The sequence below is a fragment of the Myxine glutinosa genome, chromosome 1 (assembly GCF_964187855.1).
Source record: "Myxine glutinosa chromosome 1, kmMyxGlut1.1, whole genome shotgun sequence".
Classification (NCBI taxonomy): Eukaryota; Metazoa; Chordata; class Myxini; order Myxiniformes; family Myxinidae; genus Myxine; species Myxine glutinosa.
Window position 1 is genome coordinate 369,990,960 of NC_136261.1, and position 21,994 is coordinate 370,012,953.

The following is a 21,994-nucleotide window of genomic DNA, read 5'->3' on the forward strand; positions in this document are numbered from 1 at the left end:
TCCAGCGATCAAGCCGCCGGCCTTCAGGACACGCCCATCGGTGTGCTCACCTCGGCCCTGGTTGGTCGCGCAACCCTCTGGCTCCACCCTTGATGACGATGGGCGGGCACGCCCTTCTTCCCCGACCCGAGCACATGTTCAATGGTGGTTTTGGAGGGGATAACAACCCACAGCTGTAACAAACTGGCAAACTGCCCAGTGCAGTTGGCAATGGAGACTTGCAGGGGATGTAGCTGGAAATTGAGGCTTGGCAATGGAGGTTTTGGGAGTGGGAATGGGGAATGAAGGGACTCTATCTTATTTCACTTGGTGCAATGGAGTGTCATTTTAATGGAAGACAAAGCCTTAACCTAATACACAGAATAAGGAAATAAACTACTGAACAGGGATATTATAGTGTCCTTTATGTATGCTTTATGGAACTAACTATGGGAATGCCCTTTGACCTTTTTACATAACTGGAGTAAGGAGGGTCCAGAATAAAGCAATAGTAATAAAAACACAATAAAAAAAACACAATCCTCATATCCACAACAGTATCCATGGAAATCTCGACGCTTGGCTTGCGGACTTCCTCTCTGGTCGTAGTCAACATGTGGCCCTGAATGGATTTCTCTCAGCGCCCCTTCCTGTTCTGGCTGGAGTTCCCTAAGGTAGTGTGCTGGGCCCTGTGCTTTTTCTGGTCTTAATCAATGATCTAACCGACTCTCTGGAAAATCCTCTCTATCTCTTTGCTGATGACTCCACTCTCTGTCGCTCCATTCCTCATCGCTCAGATCGGCAGTCTGCAGCCTCCTCACTCTCTGCAGACCTGGACAAAATCACAGACTGGTCAAACAAGTGGAACATGTCTTTCAATCCTGACAAATCTCACACTTTTACGATGTCTCTCCGAAAAGACCGACTGGACAACCATCCCATCCACTTTCTGAATAATCCTCTCCAAGAAGTTCTGTCACTCAAGCTTTTGGGTCTCACTATCTGCCATGATCTTTCCTGGGAAAACCACATTTCAAATCTGGCCTCCAAAGCCAGTCGCCAACTGGGCATCCTCCGTCGTGCGAAGTCCTTCCTTGGCAAACCTTAGCTCCTCACCACATACAAGGCTTTCATCCGCAGCTAAATGGAACACTGTTCCCCCCTCTGGGCCGGTGCTCCTGCCTCACACCGAGCTCGGCTTAACGCTGTTGAAGCCAAAGCTTTCAGAATCATTGGAATCTCCTGCAATGAAGCTAACTCCGAGGGCCTTTCACTCACTCACCACAGGCAGGTTGGTGCTCTTTCTGTCTTCTACCGTCTCCTCTCCGGCCTTGCTCCCCCAGCTCTCTCTGTGCTCTGTCCCCCAAATATTCATACAGGTCGCACAAGATCTGCCAGCAACCCTCTTATTGTTAAACTGCCAAAATCTAGGCTCGCTGCTCACCTTCACTCTTTCATTCCCCTTTCTCCCGCCTCTGGAACAAACTCCCCCACTCCCTTCAATCCCACTCCTCCCTCCAGGTCTTTAAAACAGCTGTTCACCACCATCTCTTATCTTCCCCCATCCAAAACCTTGATCTTTTCTACCCCCGCTAATTCACACCAGATACATTATTTCAAAATTCCAACTTCTTTCCTGGAAGTCGTTGCAGTGTCCATATGTTTTATACCTCTACCACCTCCCCCCAAGCCCTCTCCCTCCCACAGTTCTCTCGATGTCCCTGCTCCCAAATGTTGTGTTTGTGTCCTTCCCCCTCTTTCCCCATATTGTCAACCGCTCCCCTTATTTTGTGTTTTATGTGTCGGTTTGTGTCGGTTTGACTTTTTATGTGATTAATGTTCGCTCTTTCACGAGCCTCGATATTGTATACAAAAACAAACAAACAAAAAAAACCAAAAAACTGTTGACTTGGTAGTTTTTACAATGAAGGAAACATTAACAATGTTGTTAAAAGTTTATTTTGTGATTAATTGGAGTTATGTTGTTTGGAATGAAAAAAGAGATATCGAGTTCAAGTGAATGACGACATGCCATGATGGTTTATACTTTCTAAATGTGAACTTCGCGGATCACCATATGCAGATTCGCCACGGACCCACGATCGATGTTTCTATATGTGAACATACCCGTTTGTTTGCGAACGAGTACGTTTTTCATGGAAGTCCTTCACGAACTTGCTGTCCATGTCTGACGTGCGACTGAAGGTGCTACAGGAATGTGGAATTTATTGGTTTCATGTTTTAGCATTCGCCGTATCTGCATTGCCTGTTCGCTTCCGGCCTCCCACCCGCACGGGTATCTCACTAGTCTAGATAATCCAAAAGAGTTGAAAATACAAGCAAGTTTTTGCCATTTCCCACACGTGGGGTTTCGTTTTGTAAAAGTTTTTACATGAGGTATAAATACAGGTAACTTCATGACTAATGCGGCGATTCACCTTCCATTTAACATTTTATTTCTCATTGCAACTCCCGACATCATCACACTGGTAAAGTTGATGGAAAAATAAAAGGTATCACTGATCAACTGGATAATTTGTGCACACCTGTTGAGGATCATTGCAATGTACAACATCTTTATTTAATCTTAATCAGGTTCACCTGGACAAATGTCGAGCTGGGCGTTTTACTGTCCCTGCTGGAGGAGGTGATTGCCTTTCCTCGTTCCTTCGTGTTCTTGTTCTTCCTCATCTCATCTTTGCACGCTTCATATATCTTCCACTGTGTACATTCAAATGAATGAGTGCATACAGGTACCACTCAATAAGTGTGTGTGAGCAATGTTGTTGTACGTAATATGTAAACAGGTATAATTAAAAGATGCATGTTTTCTTTCATTATCATGTTTGTTCATTTGAGCATGTTTGAACGTTTTTCCATTTTAATGAGAGTAAACATCGAATGGGTAATAACTTATTTATTAATCACTCCCATTATGGTGTATAAACACCTGTCTCGATATGAACCCACTGAGCCAGCACCTGATGAGAGAGTGCGTACCTTGTTTACGGTGCCACAGAAGTCTGCTTTCGGGGCAGTCTCTACCTGGGTTGCCCGCTCCTGTCAGGTAAAAGGAAATAAATAAATAAAATCACAAATTTGGAGCAGGAATTGGTGCAAACCTGGACAGGATTTAATGAGCCCTGGTTGTGTCACCCTCTCCAATCTCAGGTGTTTGACTAGTAGTGATCCACCTGACTAGCTGCTGATGGAAAAGAAAGTTCAATCATAATTCTATGTTTGTGCGATACCTGAATGATGTCATTACAAAATAACCTTGCTTCCCAAAGCGTCTCAGCTGATATCCGCGATTGACTGTTCAGGTCATCGACAGCTCTGAGGTCAGACTGACGCTCCTTACGGAACCCCCATGAGAATAAATCACAAAGTTTGAGATAACAACACAGGACGAAAAATATTATTTATTTAAATTAACACGACAGGGGAAGGATCGGGCCCAAAAACCAACAAGGCCTCTCTGGATGGAAGAGCAACGGTGATTGGCCCAAAGTAAAATAAAAGAGTTGAGGGTTTTCGGAAAACTATGCAGACAAACAAGGAGCATTTTCAGATGGGACAAACAGTCTGTTGTTGCCAAATCGACCGCTTTTGATGGTAGTCTACCGCTTTTTGTATACTTGAAAAGCCTACCAATTTTATTGCCTAATAATAGAGTAAAATACCGCTTTCACAAAATAATATGTCTCATCGAAGTTATTCATATATTTTCATGATGTGAAATGTTTCTGTCGGCCTTCGGGAGGTTTCCCTCGATGCTGCATGAAAAATCATATCCGTAATCTCATTGTATTTGATTGGCGACAACTACGATTCAAAGTACAACAAACAAACAAACAACAGGCATTTTAAGGCCATTTTCCCTACTAGAGTGGGGGTTAGCCTTGCGGTCCCCATGACAATCTTCTCCATCTTGCCCTATTTTCTGCATCTCTCCTTGTTAACCCCCTTACCCGCATTTCTTCTTCCACAATCTTTAGCCAAGTCTTTCTCGGTCTTCCCATCCTCTACTTCCTTCTACATTCATTTCCATCACTCTTCTCAACCAGTCACTTTCATCCTTCCTCAACACATGACCAAACCATCTCAACCTGTTATTTATATTACATGCTACTTATGATTTATTTTATATTACATGTTATTTTGTATTATTATATTATATTATATAAACATATTTTATTATAATTTATATTTATATCATATTACATGTTATTATATTACATGCTACTTATTATTTATATTATATTACATGTTATTATATTACATGCTACTTATTATTTATATTATATTACATGTTATTTTATATTATTATATTATATTATATAAATATATTTTATTATATTTTATATTTATATTATATTACATGTTATTATATTACATGCTACTTATTATTTATATTATATTACATGTTATTATATTAAATTCTACTTATTATTTATATTATATTACATGTTATTTTATATTATTATATTATATTATATAATTATATTTTATTATATTTTATATTTATATTATATTACATGTTATTATATTACATGCTACTTATTATTTATATTATATTACATGTTATTTTATATTATTATATTATATTATGTAAATATATTTATTATATTTTATATTTATATTATATTACATGCTACTTATTATTTATATTATGTTACATGTTATTTTATATTATTATATTATATTATATAAATATATTTTATTATATTTTATATTTATATTATATTACAAGTTATTATATTACATGCTACTATTCAAAGTACGTGGCAACAAATGACAATACAAATGCTGTCCCATTTATAAGCATTACTGACCTCTGAAATGTAGAACGTTTCTCATTGGTTGATTGACATGATGCAACTCAAAGGAAAACATTGTATCAATGTTGCGTTAGCCGCATGCATGAGTCGTATGTGCAGTACTTGCACACACAGAAACTGTTGGTGAAGGCGAAGACAGTGATCTACCACCAAGCCCACCATCTTAGTGTGAGGACCCAAGTGTCCCAGTGACATGAGGACATTGCAATCAATCTACCAAAGTCTGTATTGGAGAGGAGGTCATGGCCAAGTCTGAGTTTATGTTTCAATTTGAGTTTATATTGGGAGCTCCCAGATCCTCCTCTCCCATAGGTTGCTTTGCTCTCTAGCATGACAGTTCCTTTCCATCCACGCCTTTCTTCTTCTCTCAATGTTGGCAACTATGCCATTAATGTGCGTAATACGAAGATGGGTTAAAGTATTGCTGCGGTTTTGAGATTGGCACATTGAAGTCATTAAAGGTTAAAGCATTGCCCCCCATAGTTAGTCACACGAGCAACATATAGGCCCATTTGTAGTATAGTTATGTCTTAGTATATGTAAGAATAGGCCATTTCCTCTCTTAGTACCTGTGTTGTGTAAAGACAGGAGAATAGGCCCTACATTCATTTTGCTCCAACCTCCATTCTACCTTTATGGGCGCAATCCATCCCGCGCCTCATTTGGCTGTCCACTAGCCGAGTAACACGAGGTTGGCCTCCAAAGGTGTAGGAGGGTTGAGCTCGGCGTGGCAGCAGTGGGGGCGGTAAGAATGAGCCAGCCAATCAGAGCTCGAGCGGCATGGCGTGAGAGGGCGTGGTGAAGAGAGTCTGGTGAGTTCCAGAAGGTTCGCGGGGCGGGTCTATATAAGCCCATACGAAAAGCACTCGATAGGACTTGACTTGCACCAGTGGCGCGATAGGACTGGACTTGCACCAGTGGCGTGATAGGACTTGAGGAGAAAGGACTGTGCCAGAGAATTTGCATCACTCGCCGTTGTTGAACTTTGATCCTCGCAATAGAACGTGCGCGCCAGGGGATAGAGGAAGAGGCGTTGGCCGTACATGTATGCGGGCGCAGCCAGACGCGCCGGTAATGAATATAGCGCATTTCGGCCACGCGAGTGAACGCGGCCATAACCGCGAGTGAATAAGCGAGTGGATAACTGCCAGTCGCGCCAAAGTCCGCCCTCTACCGTGCGCCCCGAGATAACCTGATTGTTCAGGCGACACGTTACGAGCTCCTGCCTTCTCCTGCCTCCATATTCACGGGACGTGCCGGGGACCGGAGAGAGCTGCACGAGAGCCATCCCTGGACGTGCTGGTGAACATCATCCTGCCCATCAGCAATCCCCATGTGAGTGTGTGTGTGTGAGACGGGCCCGTTTGTCCAGGGGTATTAAGTAAGACTGCAAAAGTCTTGCTCTGTGTCCCTTTCCTTCTACCAATCCTTGTATAGTGTAAATAAATTCTGTTCTTCCTTCTGATTCAATCGTTCCCGTGATTTCTCCATTGGCTAAGCGTGGTCCGAATAGAACCGCTTGAATCGGGTTCCACCATCTATAACGGTGCGGATCACGTGTATGCAACCGCTTGGCATATCACCAACACACGTGGTTCGTGCGAGGCTTATTTCCTCGCTTCAGAGCAGCGCTAGTACTTAGGTAACAGCGAATTTGGTACCGAAACCCTATTTAGCGCTGTCCGGAAGGGACGTAATAGGTCTCGGGTCGCGCCAGGTCAGTCAAGACAAGGGGACTAATCCCCCCTTGGTAAGGGAAGAAGGCCGGTGGCAGATGCACAACAAATGGTGTCAGGAGTTGGATTTGGAACCCAACCAAATTTTTTTGGACAAATTTGGCCCAAAATTACGAGCGATCGAAATTTAGTTTTTAAAACCAAAATAAAATTCGTGCCATGGCTAGCCAAAGGGATCGAATGCTGGTGGGGGTAGAAGAGAAGGTAGATAACGAAGAATCAATGACCCAGGACCCCCAGGGAGAATCAGGAGAAGAAGAGGACATTGATGAGGAGCTGGCTGTAGAGGTAGAAAATGGCGGCGCCCCGCACGTGGCGGTGAGTGCCGAGCCCACGGGGTCAGGGGACTTCCAATTATTTATGGCACAAATGCGGGCCTATATGATCAAGTCGGAGCATAAAATGGATGCAATGGGTGAGCGGTTGGAAAACAAATTGGACGCCCAGAATGACAAATCCACCCGGGAGAGGAAATAATTGGGGGACAAATTCACCCGGAACATTAAAAAAATGGGGGAGGACATTGATCACATGTTGAGCAAAGAGGTCGCATTGGTACGCGACGAGGTAACGCGGTGCGAGAAACGCGGGGAGAGTGAGGTAGAGCCGAGCGCAGTCAAGTTGACCGAGGGGATAGAAATCGCGACTCGGGGTGTGGAAAAGCCGACGGCCGCCGAATTGGAAAAGCAAATTTTATTGGCGCCGGCGGTCGTCGAGAACAAAGAAATTATAGTCGAAATTGGGGCTGAAGAGACGGCAGAGTTAGGAAATGTATCACGGGAGGTCGAAATGGAATTCACTCAAAGTCTGGATTTGCATTGTGATGTCATGCTTCCTAACAAAAATGAAAGTTTGCAGGTGCTGCCATGGAAGAGGGTCCCAAAGGTGAGTAGGAGTGTGTATGGCGCGAAAGTGTTTGGCGCGAAAACATTTTTGGCGCGCTTGGGATCGCGACGTAACCCGGGCGCTCGTGAAAGGTCCGTGGTACGATGTACGCGAGTGAATGGCACGCGTGTGCAAAAAAAGTGCGCACCGAAGCGCGAGAGTACGACGGAATGTGAGTGGGAAGAGTGTGTCGGAGGTGAGTGGGAAGAGTGTGTCGGAGATGAGTGTGAAACAGTGTGCGATGGACGAGGAGAGTGAGAGCGGATGCACACCAGAGCGTGTTGTGGAGAGTGTGCAGGAGTGCACACCAGAGCGTGTGATTGGGTGTGCAACAGGAGAGTGCACACCCATGGGTAAGTGTGCGCTGATTGGGTGTGTACCAGAGGAGTGCACACCTGTGGTTGTTACTGAGTGTGTAACTAAAGAGTGTGCGTGAGGGTGTGCGATGGCCAAGTGTGTAATGGAGTGTGCGAGTGGTATGAGAGCATCAGGATATGCACGAGGGTGTGTGATAATGGAGTGTGCGAATGGCATGAGTGCGCCTGAGTGGTGTGCACCTGAGTGTGCAAGGGAAGAGAATGCACAAGCGAGTGCAGTAACGGAATGCAGGGGGTGTATGGGAGTCGCTGGAGCACCTCGGTGTGCGAGAGTGGAGCGGGTCGCGTGTGTTGAGAACGCGGCCCGGGCATCGACGCAGACTGGGGGAGCATTTAGGGCGACGTATAGCTGACACAAGCCCTCGGTGCGTGGTGTGCTTTGTGTGCAGGGGGGATCGGCGGGGATCGTTGCCGCGGCGGCGTGCACGATTCGTGCTGGGCCCCGCCCTGTATGGTCGGTGCCGCACCTTGGCGGGAAAGGCGTTCGGCACAGTTCAAGGAGAGGTCGGAGCTGCGCCCCCTGGCGGGTGCGGTGCTCTGCCTGTGGATGGTTGGGCCATCGTGCATGGGACCGAAAGGCTCTGCGCAGAGATGGCGCCTGGAACCTTGGCCCAACAAAACCTCCTCCCCTGAATCGAAAATGCCGGACGGACCCAACCAACAGTAGACCAACCACCCGCATGCATCGCTTGGCTTTTCGAAGTGGAGCTGTGAAAATGTATTTCCGCACCGAGAGGCTGGAGTTAGTGTACGAATAGCCATAGTGTTGGCGAATGGTACCCTGCGTGGGGGGAGTGGTGGTTTCGCCATTCCTCACATGTCTTTGGGGCACATGAGCAGTAGATTATGGGGGTGGCAGTGAAAACTAGCCGAGGGCAGGCAAGGATATAGTTAGGGATTTAGAAGGATGACAGTAGGGACAAGATTTAAGTAGTGACTTTTGTACAGGTAGAGGGGACGTAGTTAGATTAGGTGGATGTTCATGACGAAGGGAGTGCTTAGTGTAAGGGAAAATGGGGAAGCACGAGTATTAGAGGAAATCAGTTAGTTAGCTGATGCTGTGTGTGTGTAGTAGTGTGGAGAAATTGTGTGTGTGGATGAGCTTGAGCAAATGAGGAATTGAATGGGAATCACTGTGTGTGGATGAGCTTGAGCAAATGAGGCATTGATTGGGGATAACCAGAGGTGGTGTATGAGTGGTGTATTGAGGACAAGTGGAATTCTGTTGAGTGAATTGACTTGCATGGTGTGCAAGTGGGGAACAGGTGTGTGAGCACAAGAGGTGTGCAAGAGAACTTGGTGTGCGTGAAAATATTTGGTGTGGAAGGCTTGGTGCGGGATAGAAGGTGTGGAATGCATGGTGAGAAGGAATGAATGGGGGGAGATGGACCCCTTCACGAATACCCGGGGAGGGTAGTGTAAAGTCAGGTAGAGTGTTTCGGTAAATTGTTGGATATTGACACCAGTGGTGCAGGAAGTAGCAGGAAGTGCTTGGATGGGTGCATGAGTCCATAGAATGGCTGGGCGTGTGGACTTTGTTGGTGCGTATGGTTATTGGAGCACTCCGCAACTGGTAGTTTGTCGGCCAGGTGAGGCCGCAGGTAGGCTCTGGGAGCCAGTTAGAGTCAGAGTAGTGTTCAATGGGGCCCGCGGATCCAGGAGAAGGACCCGGGTAGCCCAATGCCAGAGAGGGCATCAGGGGGGGGGTGAGAGAGCCAGGAGGGGCCTTCCCCAATTTAGGTAGTTGCAAGGAGCAAGGGAAGCTCGGGTGGCGACCTCAGTGGCAGAGGTGCGCAGGTAGGTAGACCTGCTAGTGGAGCCACACGACCCAGCCCCGAAATTGTGCAAAGGCACAGATTGAAAAATTGGGGAGTGAGACCCAAATTCGTAGGGCACCAGGTGGTCAATGGGAATCAGGTTTTTAGAACCACATAGTTTAAAGATGCCAATTGGCAGGGCAAGACCCCGGGTAGTTTAAGAGTTAATGTTATTAGAGGATAGTTATGATGAAATCTCTTCGCACCATACACATGCACTCACCAAGGTGACAGAACTCCACACCAAGTTTTGCAGATGATTTGGAATGAAAGACGCATCATGACGTGGGTGAGACATAATGTTGGTTCCATCTCTTCCTTCTTGGGAGGGATTGGACGACGAATTTGGTTTAGAGGGGGATATGGGAGACAAGACATAGAGACGGATTTGTAATTTGTAAATACAGGGAGGGGCAAGGGTAGTGTAAGCTGACATGGGGGGGAGGGGGGGCACGAACGGTTAGGGACGAGCTTGCTCTGCTCGCTCTCCCGCGCGCCCTCATGTTGCATTACCTTGTGTTCTGGTGTACCCTTGCGCCCTTTCCTTTGCTAACTGTGCTTTGTCTCTCCTCCTCACCCACTTTGGAGGAGTGTGCAGCAACTTTGAGCTGTGTGGCTGTACTTCATGCACCTGTGCAGCTGCACATTGTTACACATGTGCGGCTGCGTGTTGCTACACCCGTGCAGATGAACTGCGCTGTACTTTGCTGCCATACCCCTTATTATAACTTTGCTCCACGTGCACAGACACTTTGCTGCACCATGTTACACATGGACCACACGTTTTGTGGCGGTACACTTTGCTGAGCAGTCGTTTGCTGCAAACTTGCCTTTCATCTTCGGACCACTGGTTTTAAGTGGCATCAATGTCACGCCGTTGGACCACATAAGGTTGGCCCTGCTGACAAATAAAAACGAACACGGGTTCTTGTACATTTTATTCTGGTGTGCCAGGAAAGAAGAACTAAGTTTTTGTTGCACACAGAAGATGAAGCAAGAAGAAGATGCGACCCAGCAGCAAATGGTGAACTTTTTGAACTGTGCATTGATGAATGTGTTTTGGTGTATTGGTGCATTGCTGTGCTTTTTCTCCCCTCCAATCTTCTTTCCACAAAAATAACAGGTCCTGGGTTGTAGAGATGTAAATAATTAGGTTTTGTGATTGTAAATAAGATGCTACCCACCGGCTTTATGTGTAGTTTGAGAATTAATTCTGCAATTCGGTTAGTTGTGGGTGCGAGTCTGTTAGTTAGTTACACAACGCATGAGGTGGGACATATTTAGTGTTGTAAAACTGTCACATACACGGGGTTAGAGTAAATGTTAGAGGGGAACCACATCTAAGTGTCACATGTAATTAAAAACTAGTCCCAAGTCTTTCTCAAAACCTGTCGTTCACACCTGTGTGGTTTCGACTCAGGGACGAGTCTGACGAGGGAGGGGGGCAGTGCTGCGGTTTTGGGATTGGCACATTGAAGTCATTAAAGGTTAAAGGTTTGCCCCCCATAGTTAGTCACACGAGCAACATATAGGCCCATTTGTAGTATAGTTATGTCTTAGTATGTGTAAGAATAGGCCATTTCCCCTCTTAGTACCTGCGTTGTGTAAAGACAGGAGAATAGGCCCTACATTCATTTTGCTCCAACCTCCATTCTACCTCTATGGGCGCAATCCATCCCCTGCCCCATTTGGCTGTCCACTAGTCGAGTAACATGAGGTAGGCCTCAAAAGGTGCAGGAGGGTTGAGCTCGGCGCAGCAGCAGTGGGGGCGGTAAGAATGAACCAGCCAATCAGAGCTCGAGCGGAATGGCATGAGAGGGCGTGGTGAAGAGAGTCTGGTGAGTTCCAGAAGGTTCGCGGGGCGGGTCTATATAAGCCCATATGAAAAGCCCTCGATAGGACTTGACTTGCACCAGTGGCGCGATAGGACTGGACTTGCACCAGTGGCGCGATAGGACTTGAGGAGAAAGGACTATGCCAGAGAATTTGCATCACTCGCCGTTGTTGAACTTTGACCCTCGCAATAGAACGTGCGCGCCAGGGGATAGAGGAAGAGGCGTTGGCCGCACATGTACGCGGGCGCAGCCAGACGCGCCGGTAACGAATATAGCGCATTTCGGCCATGCGAGTGATCGCGGCCATAACCGCGAGTGAATAAGCGAGTGGATAACCGCCAGTCGCGCCAAAGTCCGCCCTCTACCGTGCGCCCCGAGATAACCCGATTGTTCAGGCGACACGCTACGAGCTCCTGCCTTCTCCTGCTTCCATCTTCACGGGACGTACCGGGGACCAGAGAGAGCTACAGGAGAGCCATTGCTGGACGCGCTGGTGAACATCATCCTGCCCATCAGCAATCCCCATGTGAGTGTGTGTGTGAGACGGGCCGGTTTGTCCAGGTGTATTAAGTAAGACTGCATAAGGCTTGCTCTGTGTCCCTTTCCTTCTACCAATCCTTGTATCGTGTAAATAAATTCTGTTCTTCCTTCTGATTCGGTCGTTTCCGTGATTTCTCCATTGGCTAAGCGTGGTATGAATAGAACCGCTTGAATCGGGTTCCACCATCTATAACGGCACGGATCACGTGTAAGCAACCGCTCGACGTATCACCAACAAACGTGGTTCGTGCGAGGCTTATTTCCTCGTGCTAGTACTTAGGTACTTACAGTACTTAGGCAGCGCTAGTACTTAGCGCTAGTACTTAGCTACGCTACTTAGGGCACTTAGTACGCTACTTAGTACTTAGGGCAGCGCTAGTACTTAGGTAACAGCGAATTTGGTCCCGAAACCCTATTTAGCGCTGTCCGGAAGGGATCTTCTCAGAAGGGAATAGTTCTCGGGTCGCGCCAGGTCAGTCAAGTCAAGGGGACTAATCCCCCCTTGGTAAGGGAAGAAGGCCGGCGGCAGATCCGCAACAGTATTAATCTGTTTCAAGAACACAAACATGACAACCAATAAGAACGACAACCGTAATTGAACCACTTGATGGAGGGTTTCCAATTCGGAGAATCAATTGGTTTTAGAACAAGGAAAAGAGAGGGAGAGAGGGAGAAGGAAAGAGAGAGAGAGAGAGAGGAGTTCGACCCCCAATACAAGGACATCTGAGTACTTGTTGCGCTCACAGCTTGAGGCCTAGTCCTATCTAAATACTGCATATAGTGTGTGTAAAGTGTGTGTAAAACGTCCCACGCCTCCTCCCCCCAAACCCTCTCCCTCCCACAGATCTCCTGATGTCCCTGCTCTCAAATGCTGTGTTTGTGTCCTTCCCCCTCTCTCCCCATCTTGTCTACCGCTCCCCTTATTATATGTTTTATGTGTCTGTTTGATTTTTGTGTGGTTAATGTTAGCTCTTTCATGAGCCTCGATCTTGTATACAAAAAAAAAAAAACGTTTGCTGCAATGTTGTCAAGTGTGCACGTGCGGTCATTACCTGCCGTGGGATATCGAAGGTCTGTGAACCTCTTTCGTTGTAATTGAACTTGTTTATAAATCTCGGGTCTTGTTGAGCATCAGGCTGTTCAGAACCAATCGTCTTCATGTCTGTACTCTAGGCAAGACACGGAAGATCAAATTATTTTTCCAACATTTCAACTCCCACCTTATTCCTTGTTTTCTTTCTTTCCAACATTATATTTTAGAGCAGCCGCGATAACCTTGTTGATGACCCACGTGGTCTCCTTCCAATTGCAATTCCCAATCCGATCATTATTTCTTCGTAAGTACTCGAGCCGAGAGGTCATCGACTGACGCTGTTGTAACATTGGCTTGTTTGCGCTCGCCTTTACAACTGATGGTTTAACAGGTATGGAGCACTCTTATTCAAATCTTTTCCAAGGAGTGCCGGAATAAAATGTACGTTAACACGAGCTCCCACCTAAGCAAATAGGTTTTGATCCTGGGATTCCAAGTTCAAATTCCATACGCAATGTTGATTTGTCCATTGTGTATAACTCATGCGTTAATAATTCACATGAAAGTTCATCAATGTAATTGTCCTGCATGTACGTGTTCCTCTATGTTCTTTGTCGCTGGAAAAAAATATTTCTTTTTAAAATCAAAATATCGACAGAAATATTCATGTGGATCAGTTTACATGACAGGTGTACCTGTGTATTTAATTTACTTGTTCTCTCCAAGTCATGATAATAGAAAATGTATCTTAAAGAAACAACAACCTCTTCTTTCTGCACATCTTCTCCATCTTGCTCTTTGCCCTCTTGCTGCTCGTGTTCCCGAAGAGTGTCGTTCATCTCTGCAAAGAGAAGCCGTTAAAATGGCCAATGGCCCGGAAGTTTCATGGGAGTTTTGAAGGCACTTTCCGACATTATATTTCCGAAGGATAAACACTGGGATCACGGACATAATGGAGGTTCACATGACGTCACACACTGAGCATCCTATGGCCCCAACCTCACCACAGTGTTCCCAGCCGATGATGTAGCGTGGAAATGCATTTTATATGGAAGGACGGACATTGTATGCTTGGATTCAATAATATTTTGGCCTCGGATTAATAATATTATTATTAATATTATTATAATATTCAATAATATTTATTATTGAATAATAATATTCAATATATTTTCAATAATATTCAATATTATTGAAATATAATATTTATATATTTTTTTTATTCAATAATATTTATCCAATAATATTCAATAATATTAATAATAATCAATAATACATTCCCAGCACGGACCCTTGGCCTCGTGCTCGTGCCTTCGCTCCTGCTGGCATGGCTCTGCGGTACTCCGCCGCAAGGCTTCTCCTGCTTAAAACCCGCTCCACCCCATCATGCATCTCTGCAATCAAATCGAATGGACTCCTGCGTCGACCCAGGTACATTCACCGTGGCTCCGGTCGTAAGTTTGTTTATTTACAATCAGGTCACTCCATCCCCATCCTCTGGTCGGCTCAGCGCACTCCCACTCATCGTCCCAACACACCTGGTCACAACAACGCACAAAATCGCACCTCCTGTCTGCGAACCCTGGCCAAATCACCTGGATTCATACCGCCGTACAAAACAACATCAAGCTCACCCTGTTCAATACCCGGTCCCTCAACAACAAATGCCTCATCCTGAACGACTACATCCTGGAAAATAAACTGGACTTTCTCTGTCTCACTGAGACCTGGCAACAACCACTGGACTACTACACGCTCAACCTCACCACACCCAATGGATATTCTTACATCAATAAACCACGCTCGGAGGGCCAAGGTGGTGGAATTGCCGTTATTCACCGACAAGACATCAAGACCAACCTCATCTCCATCTCATCTGCTCCATCATTTGAACACCTGGCTTTTAAACTCTCTGGTCACACACAGTCAGTCATGGCTGTTGTCTACCGCCCTCCCAAACCACACCCATCATTCCTGTCTGACTTCTCCTACTTTCTGACCCAGCTATGTTCCCTCTCCCCCTCAATCCTCCTCCTTGGTGATTTCAATATCCACATGGACTCCACTGACTCCACGCTAACCACTGACTTCACTGATTTACTCACCTGCTTTAACCTCACTCAACATGTCAACTTTCCTACCCATAACCGTGGTCACATTTTGGACCTTGTCTGCTCTACTGGACTAATTTTGCACCATCTCTCTGGCTCCGACCTCACTCTCTCTGACCACCTAGCCATCACTCTGACCATCAACATCCCCACCCCAGCACCAAGGCATTATTGCACTATCAACTTCCGTAAGCTAAACGCTCTTTCACCTACCTCATTCTCATCGACCCTCTCTGAAAAAATGTCCACTTCTCCCTTCGTTGACCTCCACACCCCTTCTGACCTCACTGACTACTACAACCACACTCTCTCCTCCTGCCTTGACCAACTTGCGCCTATAAAAACCAAAACAGTTTCTTTCACCCATTCTGCTCCCTGGTTTACCCCTGAACTCCGCCTGATGAAAACTCGTGCTCGCCAACTTGAAAGACTCCGCAATAAAACAGGTCTCACAGTTCACTCCCAGGCCTACAAGGACCACATACAACACTATAAAGATGCCCTCTCCCGCGCCCGCTCCGCCTACTACTCTCAAATTATCCACTCTGGCTCCGGAAACCCAAAAGCACTCTTCTCTACAATAAACAAACTCCTCAGCCCCCTGAACACCACCACCCAGTCATTCACAATAGACAACTGCATCTCCTTCCTTTCATTCTTCCAACGCAAAATTGAAAACATCTACAACAGCTTGACCACCGCCACACCCGCTCCCCCTCAAACCACCTGCCCCCCCTTATCCTGCCATCCCCTGTCTCAATTCTCCCCAGTCTCCCCTACTGACCTCTCTGAACTCCTCATCGGAATGAAAACTGCCACCTACACTCTTGACCCCATCCCCTCCAGCTTTGTCAAGGCCTCCCTTCCTGCTCTCTCTCCACTTATCATTGCAACAATAAACTCCTCCCTGTCTACAGGCATCGTCCCACCATCCCTCAAAATTGCTGCTGTTACCCCCATTCTGAAAAAACCTGGACTAAACCCTGACACCCTAAATAACTTCAGACCCATCTCCAACCTACCCTTTCTGTCAAAGGTTTTGGAACGCGCTGTAGCCACTCAACTCAAACATCACCTCTCTGCCAATAACCTGTATGAAACATTCCAATCCGGATTCCGCTCCAACCACAGTACTGAAACTGCTCTCCTCAAAATCACCAACGACCTTCTCCTCTCCTCTGACGCTGGCAACCTCAACATTCTCATCCTCCTCGACCTCAGCGCCGCCTTTGACACCATCGATCACACCATCCTCCTCACCCGACTTGAAACCACCTTTAACATTACCGGCACTGCCCTCTCTTGGATTAAATCATACCTCTCTGACAGACGTCAGTTCATCTCCATCAATAACTGCAAATCCCCCACTGCTCCCCTCCCCCAAGGTGTCCCCCAAGGTTCAGTTCTTGGCCCCCTCCTCTTCATCCTTTACCTGTCCCCCTCGGTCACTTAATCTGCCGTCATGGTCTCCAATTCCACTGCTTCGCCGATGACATTCAGCTTTTCATCTCCACCAAGTCCATCTCCACCGCCACCCACTCTATCCTGACAAACTGCATCACTGAAATAAAATCCTGGCTTCAAATCAACTTCCTCAAACCTAACTGTGATAAATCTGAAATAATCATCATTGGCCCAAAAACGCTCACCAAGTCCACCCATAACTTTGCCCTCAACATCGACGGTTTCCCAGTATCCACCTCCCCTCACATCCGGAATCTTGGCATCATCTTTGACCAAACCCTCTCCTTCGACAAATACACTAAACAGATTACAAAGACAGCCTTCTTTCACCTGAAAAACATCGCCCGTCTCCGTCCATCCCTCTCCTCCGTGGCTGCAGAAACCCTCATCCACGCCTTCATCACTTCCCGTCTGGACTACTGCAATAGCCTCCTTTATGGTTCACCCTCAACAATCACCAATAAACTCCAATACATTCAGAACTCCGCTGCCCGTCTACTCACCCATTCCCGGACCCGTGACCACATCACCCCCATCCTTTACAAGCTTCACTGGCTCCCCATCTCCCAGAGAATCCAGTACAAAATCCTCCTCTTGACCTACAAAGCCCTCCATAACCTGGCCCCATCCTACCTGGCTGACCTCCTCTCCAGACACACTCCCACCCACAACCTCCGCTCTGCTGGTACCAACCTCCTGACCCCCCCCCCCCATCCGGACCAAATTTAGATCCTGGGGGGACAGGGCCTTCTCCATCGCTGCTCCCACCCTCTGGAACTCGCTACCTCACACCATCAGAGACTCCTCCTCACTCACCACATTCAAAACATCACTCAAGACCCACCTGTTCAACACTGCATTCAACATTTAACCCACAGCATCTAACCCCTGACTATCTCCTCTCCTTCTCCCTCCTTTGTGCTTTGAATATTTCCCTATTGATTCTTCTTTTTTTTGCAATTGTTTTTATGTTTTGCTATGCATTATGTTTTGCACTCTGTCAAAGCGTCTTTGGGGTTCCTGAAAAGCGCTATATAAAATAAATGCATTATTATTATTATTATTATTGTGGATACAACATTTTCTGGTGTTCGGTGCACATACTGCGGCCTAACATCCTGTCCTCTCACTTTATCATGTTCCTGTCCTGTCCTGATATCATCTTTGTTGTCTTCTCACCTGTGTGGAATTATAAAGACCTCTACAGGCCAGGAGTAGGCAAGTTATCGCTGGCATTCAAATTCAAACTTGTCCCTGATCCTCTTAATTAATAAAATGTATTGTAATGCCAACGAGATAGAAATAGTTGAGTTCTTTGATGAATCTTAATAATACTATGCTGTAGTTCATAATGATCCTGTAGAAAAGGATTAATTATATTACTGAGATGTGTGTATTTCTATGTACTAGCAACGGTACCCGCCCTATGGGCGGGGCTTCAGTTGTGAAGCCGAAATGAAAAGGAAAAATATCAGAAATTGAAGGCAGAATTTTTTTATTTTAAACGATTCATTTCAACACCCGTCAAATCATATCACGCGTAAATCATCAAAATCAAAACAGTTAATCATTTGTAATTTCGAATTTATTTATTCGTATTTATTCGAATTGCACGAATATGTCAATTGTGATTGTGTTTCATTGTGATGTTTGTGCGGCGACGGGCGGTGTGTACAAAGGGCAGGGACTTAATCAACGCGAGCTGATGACTCGCGCTTACTGGGAATTCCTCGTTCGTGGGACACTGTCTCAAGCCCCAGTCCCCATCGCGGATGGGGCTCAGCGGTTTATCCGAGCCGGTCGGCGAAGGGCAAGGTACACGCTGGCCCATCCAGTTGTGCGCGCATGCGGCCCCGGACATCAAAGGGCATTAAACGTTCATTAAACATTAAACGTTCATTAAAGGATTACAAAACGAAAAACATTACGAAATTACGTTCACACCATCACGTCAAACACTACCGTGAACACATTCATCGTCACAACATCGTCACAATGAGAACATCGTCACAATGAACGTTATGCGAACGTGAATGTTATGCGGGAGTCCAAACCTGAGAATGCTGGAGACCAAAGCTGAAATTGGGAAAACTAAATAGCCTATTTTACTCCTGGAGATCCCAGGATTACCCACCCAAAATATTTTTGCGATTGGTTCAGCAGTTTTTACAGTACCTTTGAACAGACAGATGGATATTTGGTGACTTATAGTAAGATTACAAACTTAGGAATTCAAGAGTATAACTCAGACTCTGGTAGACTCAAAAGTCGCGTTGTGATGCGAAGATATACATATCTTTCATGTGCAGTCTTGTGTAAATACTAAGTAGGGAATAGAGTTTGTGAAACAAACAACAGAACTTCTCTGTCATCAAGTTACCTGCTGAAGATAATGGCTACCAAACTTCCTCGGCCCCCAATCAATCCCCTCCCTACTTCTTGCTTCCTAATCAGTGATCCCCGTCCCCCAGATCTACCCCTGCCTAATCCCTTATCAGAATTCCTCGGCCCCCGATCTCCCCCCCCCCCCCCGATCTCCCTCCCCCCCCACCTCCTCCTACTGTGAAGACCCAATCATCATTCCCCTATTGTTCAAAATGATATAAATTGAGCTAAGTTCGTTCAATCGGTGAAGAATGCTCATTTCGACCCAGGTCCTGTACTGTGAGTTTTATATATAGACTTGGCATTTAATATGGAATATTTTTTTTGTGAGGGTGAACTTACTTTTCAAGATGTCTTAGTACCAAAAGTTCATTGGAATTATGTTGAAATTATTCTAGATTTTGTTAATGTGACCTTTAAAAGAAACAAAAACCACATTTGACATTTCAAAACAAATAAATTGATCCTTGAAAGTGATGTAAACTGATATCGAACTCAATTCATGGACAGTACTGCGTTAAACTTCTGTACGTTTTCCAGAAGTAACTCTTTATTTTCCACATATTTGCCAAAATTTTTTTTAACAAAAACAAAAGTTAAATTACGACTGGGATTACCGACAGTAAAATTACAGTTCAGTACTTCGTGTAACCCACCACGAGCATTCAGGAGAGCACGTACACGTTGAGGCATGCTGTTCACGAGATTTGCCAAGGTTTGGACAGGAATCGCTTGTCATGCAGTGACAATAGCCTGCTGCAATTCACGCACAGAGGTCGGCTGCTGGTCCAAGTGGTCGATTTGACGCGATAATTCTGCCCACAAGTTCTCTATCGGATTCATATCCGGGGACATGGTAGGCCACTCCATATGCTCTACACCACGGTCAGCACGAGAGTGTTGGATCATGCGAGCACGATGAGGCCGTGCATAGTCATCTTGGAAGACAAAATTTCCTCGAAAGGCTGCACGAGCAAATGGAAGCAATGTTTCTTCCAGAATGGCCCTGTACTTGAACTGGTTCAGGATTCCATTCAGAACAACCAGGTCACTTTTGCCCCCTGCATGAAAAGCAGCCCAAACGGTCACCCCACCACCTCCAACTTGGACTCTTGGCACTATACAATCTTTGTTGTAGGCTTCATGCACTTGTCTGCGCACTCAGACACGGCCATCTTGAAGATAGACCAGAAATCTAGACTCGTCACTGAAGATCACATGATTCCAGTGACCTGGCTGCCATTGACGGTGCTCTCTGGCCCACTGCAATCAACGCTGGCGGTGTTGTCTGGTGAGGCGTGGCTTTCTCAGGGGACGCCTGGGACGATAGCCTGCTTGAACCAGTCGTTGGTTGACTAGCCTTCTGGATACAGGCACATTTGTCAGTTGCTGCCACTCAGCCCTAAGCCGATTAGCTGACTTGGTACGGCCATTGCGGACTAACCGGTGCAGCTGGCGATCATCCCTCCTTGTGGTTCTGCGGGGACGTCCTGGCCTCGGTATTGGAGTAGGGACACCCCTCTGAGCATTTCGTTTCAGGATCTTTGACACCTGACCTTGAGTGATGCCATACTGCCGAGCAATAGCACGCTCTTTCATGCCGTAATTTCGTAAAGCCACCACTCCATGACAAACAGCATTGTCGAGTTGACGGACCATCTCCAGAGGAAACGACAATAACTTTTGGAGATGTGCAGCAGTTGGTTTCCACTAATACAGAACGCAACAACCCTTGTATACCCGACTGTGAAGCCAATCGTCAAATGCACCTGTCCGTACATTTTGCCACGCCACCTGTGATTTTATCCTGTTGTTGACTTCTTGCTGCGACAGACAATCAGTGACATGGTTCTTTTAACAAATAAATCACCAAAGTGCAAAAGAAACTCACCAGATTGATATACTGAGTTAAGAAAGCAAACCCAAGTCAAGAAAAAAAAAATATTCCATATTAAATGCCAAGTCTGTATATATAATGTATTTCTGTTGTAACCAAATGAGTATTTTCCCAGTGTTATTAAAATATTTACAAGTGTTCATGCCTTTGTTCATGCACACAACTTCAACACTTGTCTATATGGATGCTTTTCTGTATTCTCATCCCAAGTCATCCTTTTCTTAACACGTACACACTTTATCAGCTATTATGACAGTTGTACTGAAGTGAGCCTTGAAGATGAGGACAATGTTGAAGCTAAGACCTTTGAGAAAACGTAGGTAAGCCTTCCTCAATATGTTTAATTTCCAACTCACATCTTCAGAAATGGCTCTCATTCTTTGTTTTACTTTGTTCTGTTAAACTCAACCCCCTCGCCTGGCTTTGTCTCAATATACTACATTTGGCTCTTCAGGTAATGTGCTCTTGAAGGTGTTACCCTCACGGCCTTCAGAGAGCCTTCAGACATTGACAGTTTCTGGAACTTTATCCTCAAATGTTTTACCTTCTTCACTAGTTCATTCCTTCATGCTCAACCTGTCTGTCCTGTTCAATATTCCAACTCTGGTATTCCAACCGTATGTTTGTGGAGAGACATTCCCAATAAATAAGATGGAATTTCCGACCTGGAAGGCAAATTCGAAAGATGGAAACCGAAGGTCCCTCCACATATCCCACAACCATGGGATCATGCTGGATTCTGTTCATGGACAAGCTGAGTGTCTAAGTACTGCCTTTGAAGAAAAGCTCAAGATGCCCAATTCCTCGCTTCGTGACTGCACCTCACTGCCCCTCACAGGCTGCTCTCGAAGGCTACAGCAGGTGAACCTTTCTCCCACTAAGGCCGAGTGATTCCAAGTCAATCCCGACACTTCGTTAATAACTGGACCCAACAGTACGACTGCAATCCTCAACACCGGTCCTTCCACCCTATATTCTCCTCTTCATAAATCAACGGTGTAGAGCATTTTCAGTAGATTTGATTACATTAAGGTGAGTAAACATTTATCAACATTGAGATTAACTATACTTTACCCATCACACACAGCAAGATC

The 21,994-nt window shown here is 45.8% G+C and overlaps 1 protein-coding gene and 1 long non-coding RNA gene across 2 annotated transcripts in view; one reads left to right on the plus strand and one right to left on the minus strand.

Moving 5' to 3' along the window:
* The window catches only part of LOC137419316 (dynein axonemal intermediate chain 1-like), a 59,757-nt gene extending 46,205 nt beyond the window's left edge, over positions 1 to 13,552 (minus strand). Inside the window, exons 1-4 of the mRNA XM_078771048.1 lie at positions 13,286 to 13,552; positions 13,063 to 13,179; positions 2,980 to 3,039; positions 2,581 to 2,700 (exon numbers count right to left, since the gene is read on the minus strand). Coding sequence (XP_078627174.1) covers positions 2,581 to 2,700; positions 2,980 to 3,039; positions 13,063 to 13,179; positions 13,286 to 13,393 — 405 coding nt within the window. The 5' untranslated portion in view covers positions 13,394 to 13,552. The remainder of the gene's footprint in view (positions 1 to 2,580; positions 2,701 to 2,979; positions 3,040 to 13,062; positions 13,180 to 13,285) is intronic.
* The window catches only part of LOC137419545 (uncharacterized), a 221,935-nt gene that overhangs the window by 98,164 nt on the left and 101,777 nt on the right, over positions 1 to 21,994 (plus strand). The window lies entirely within an intron of this gene.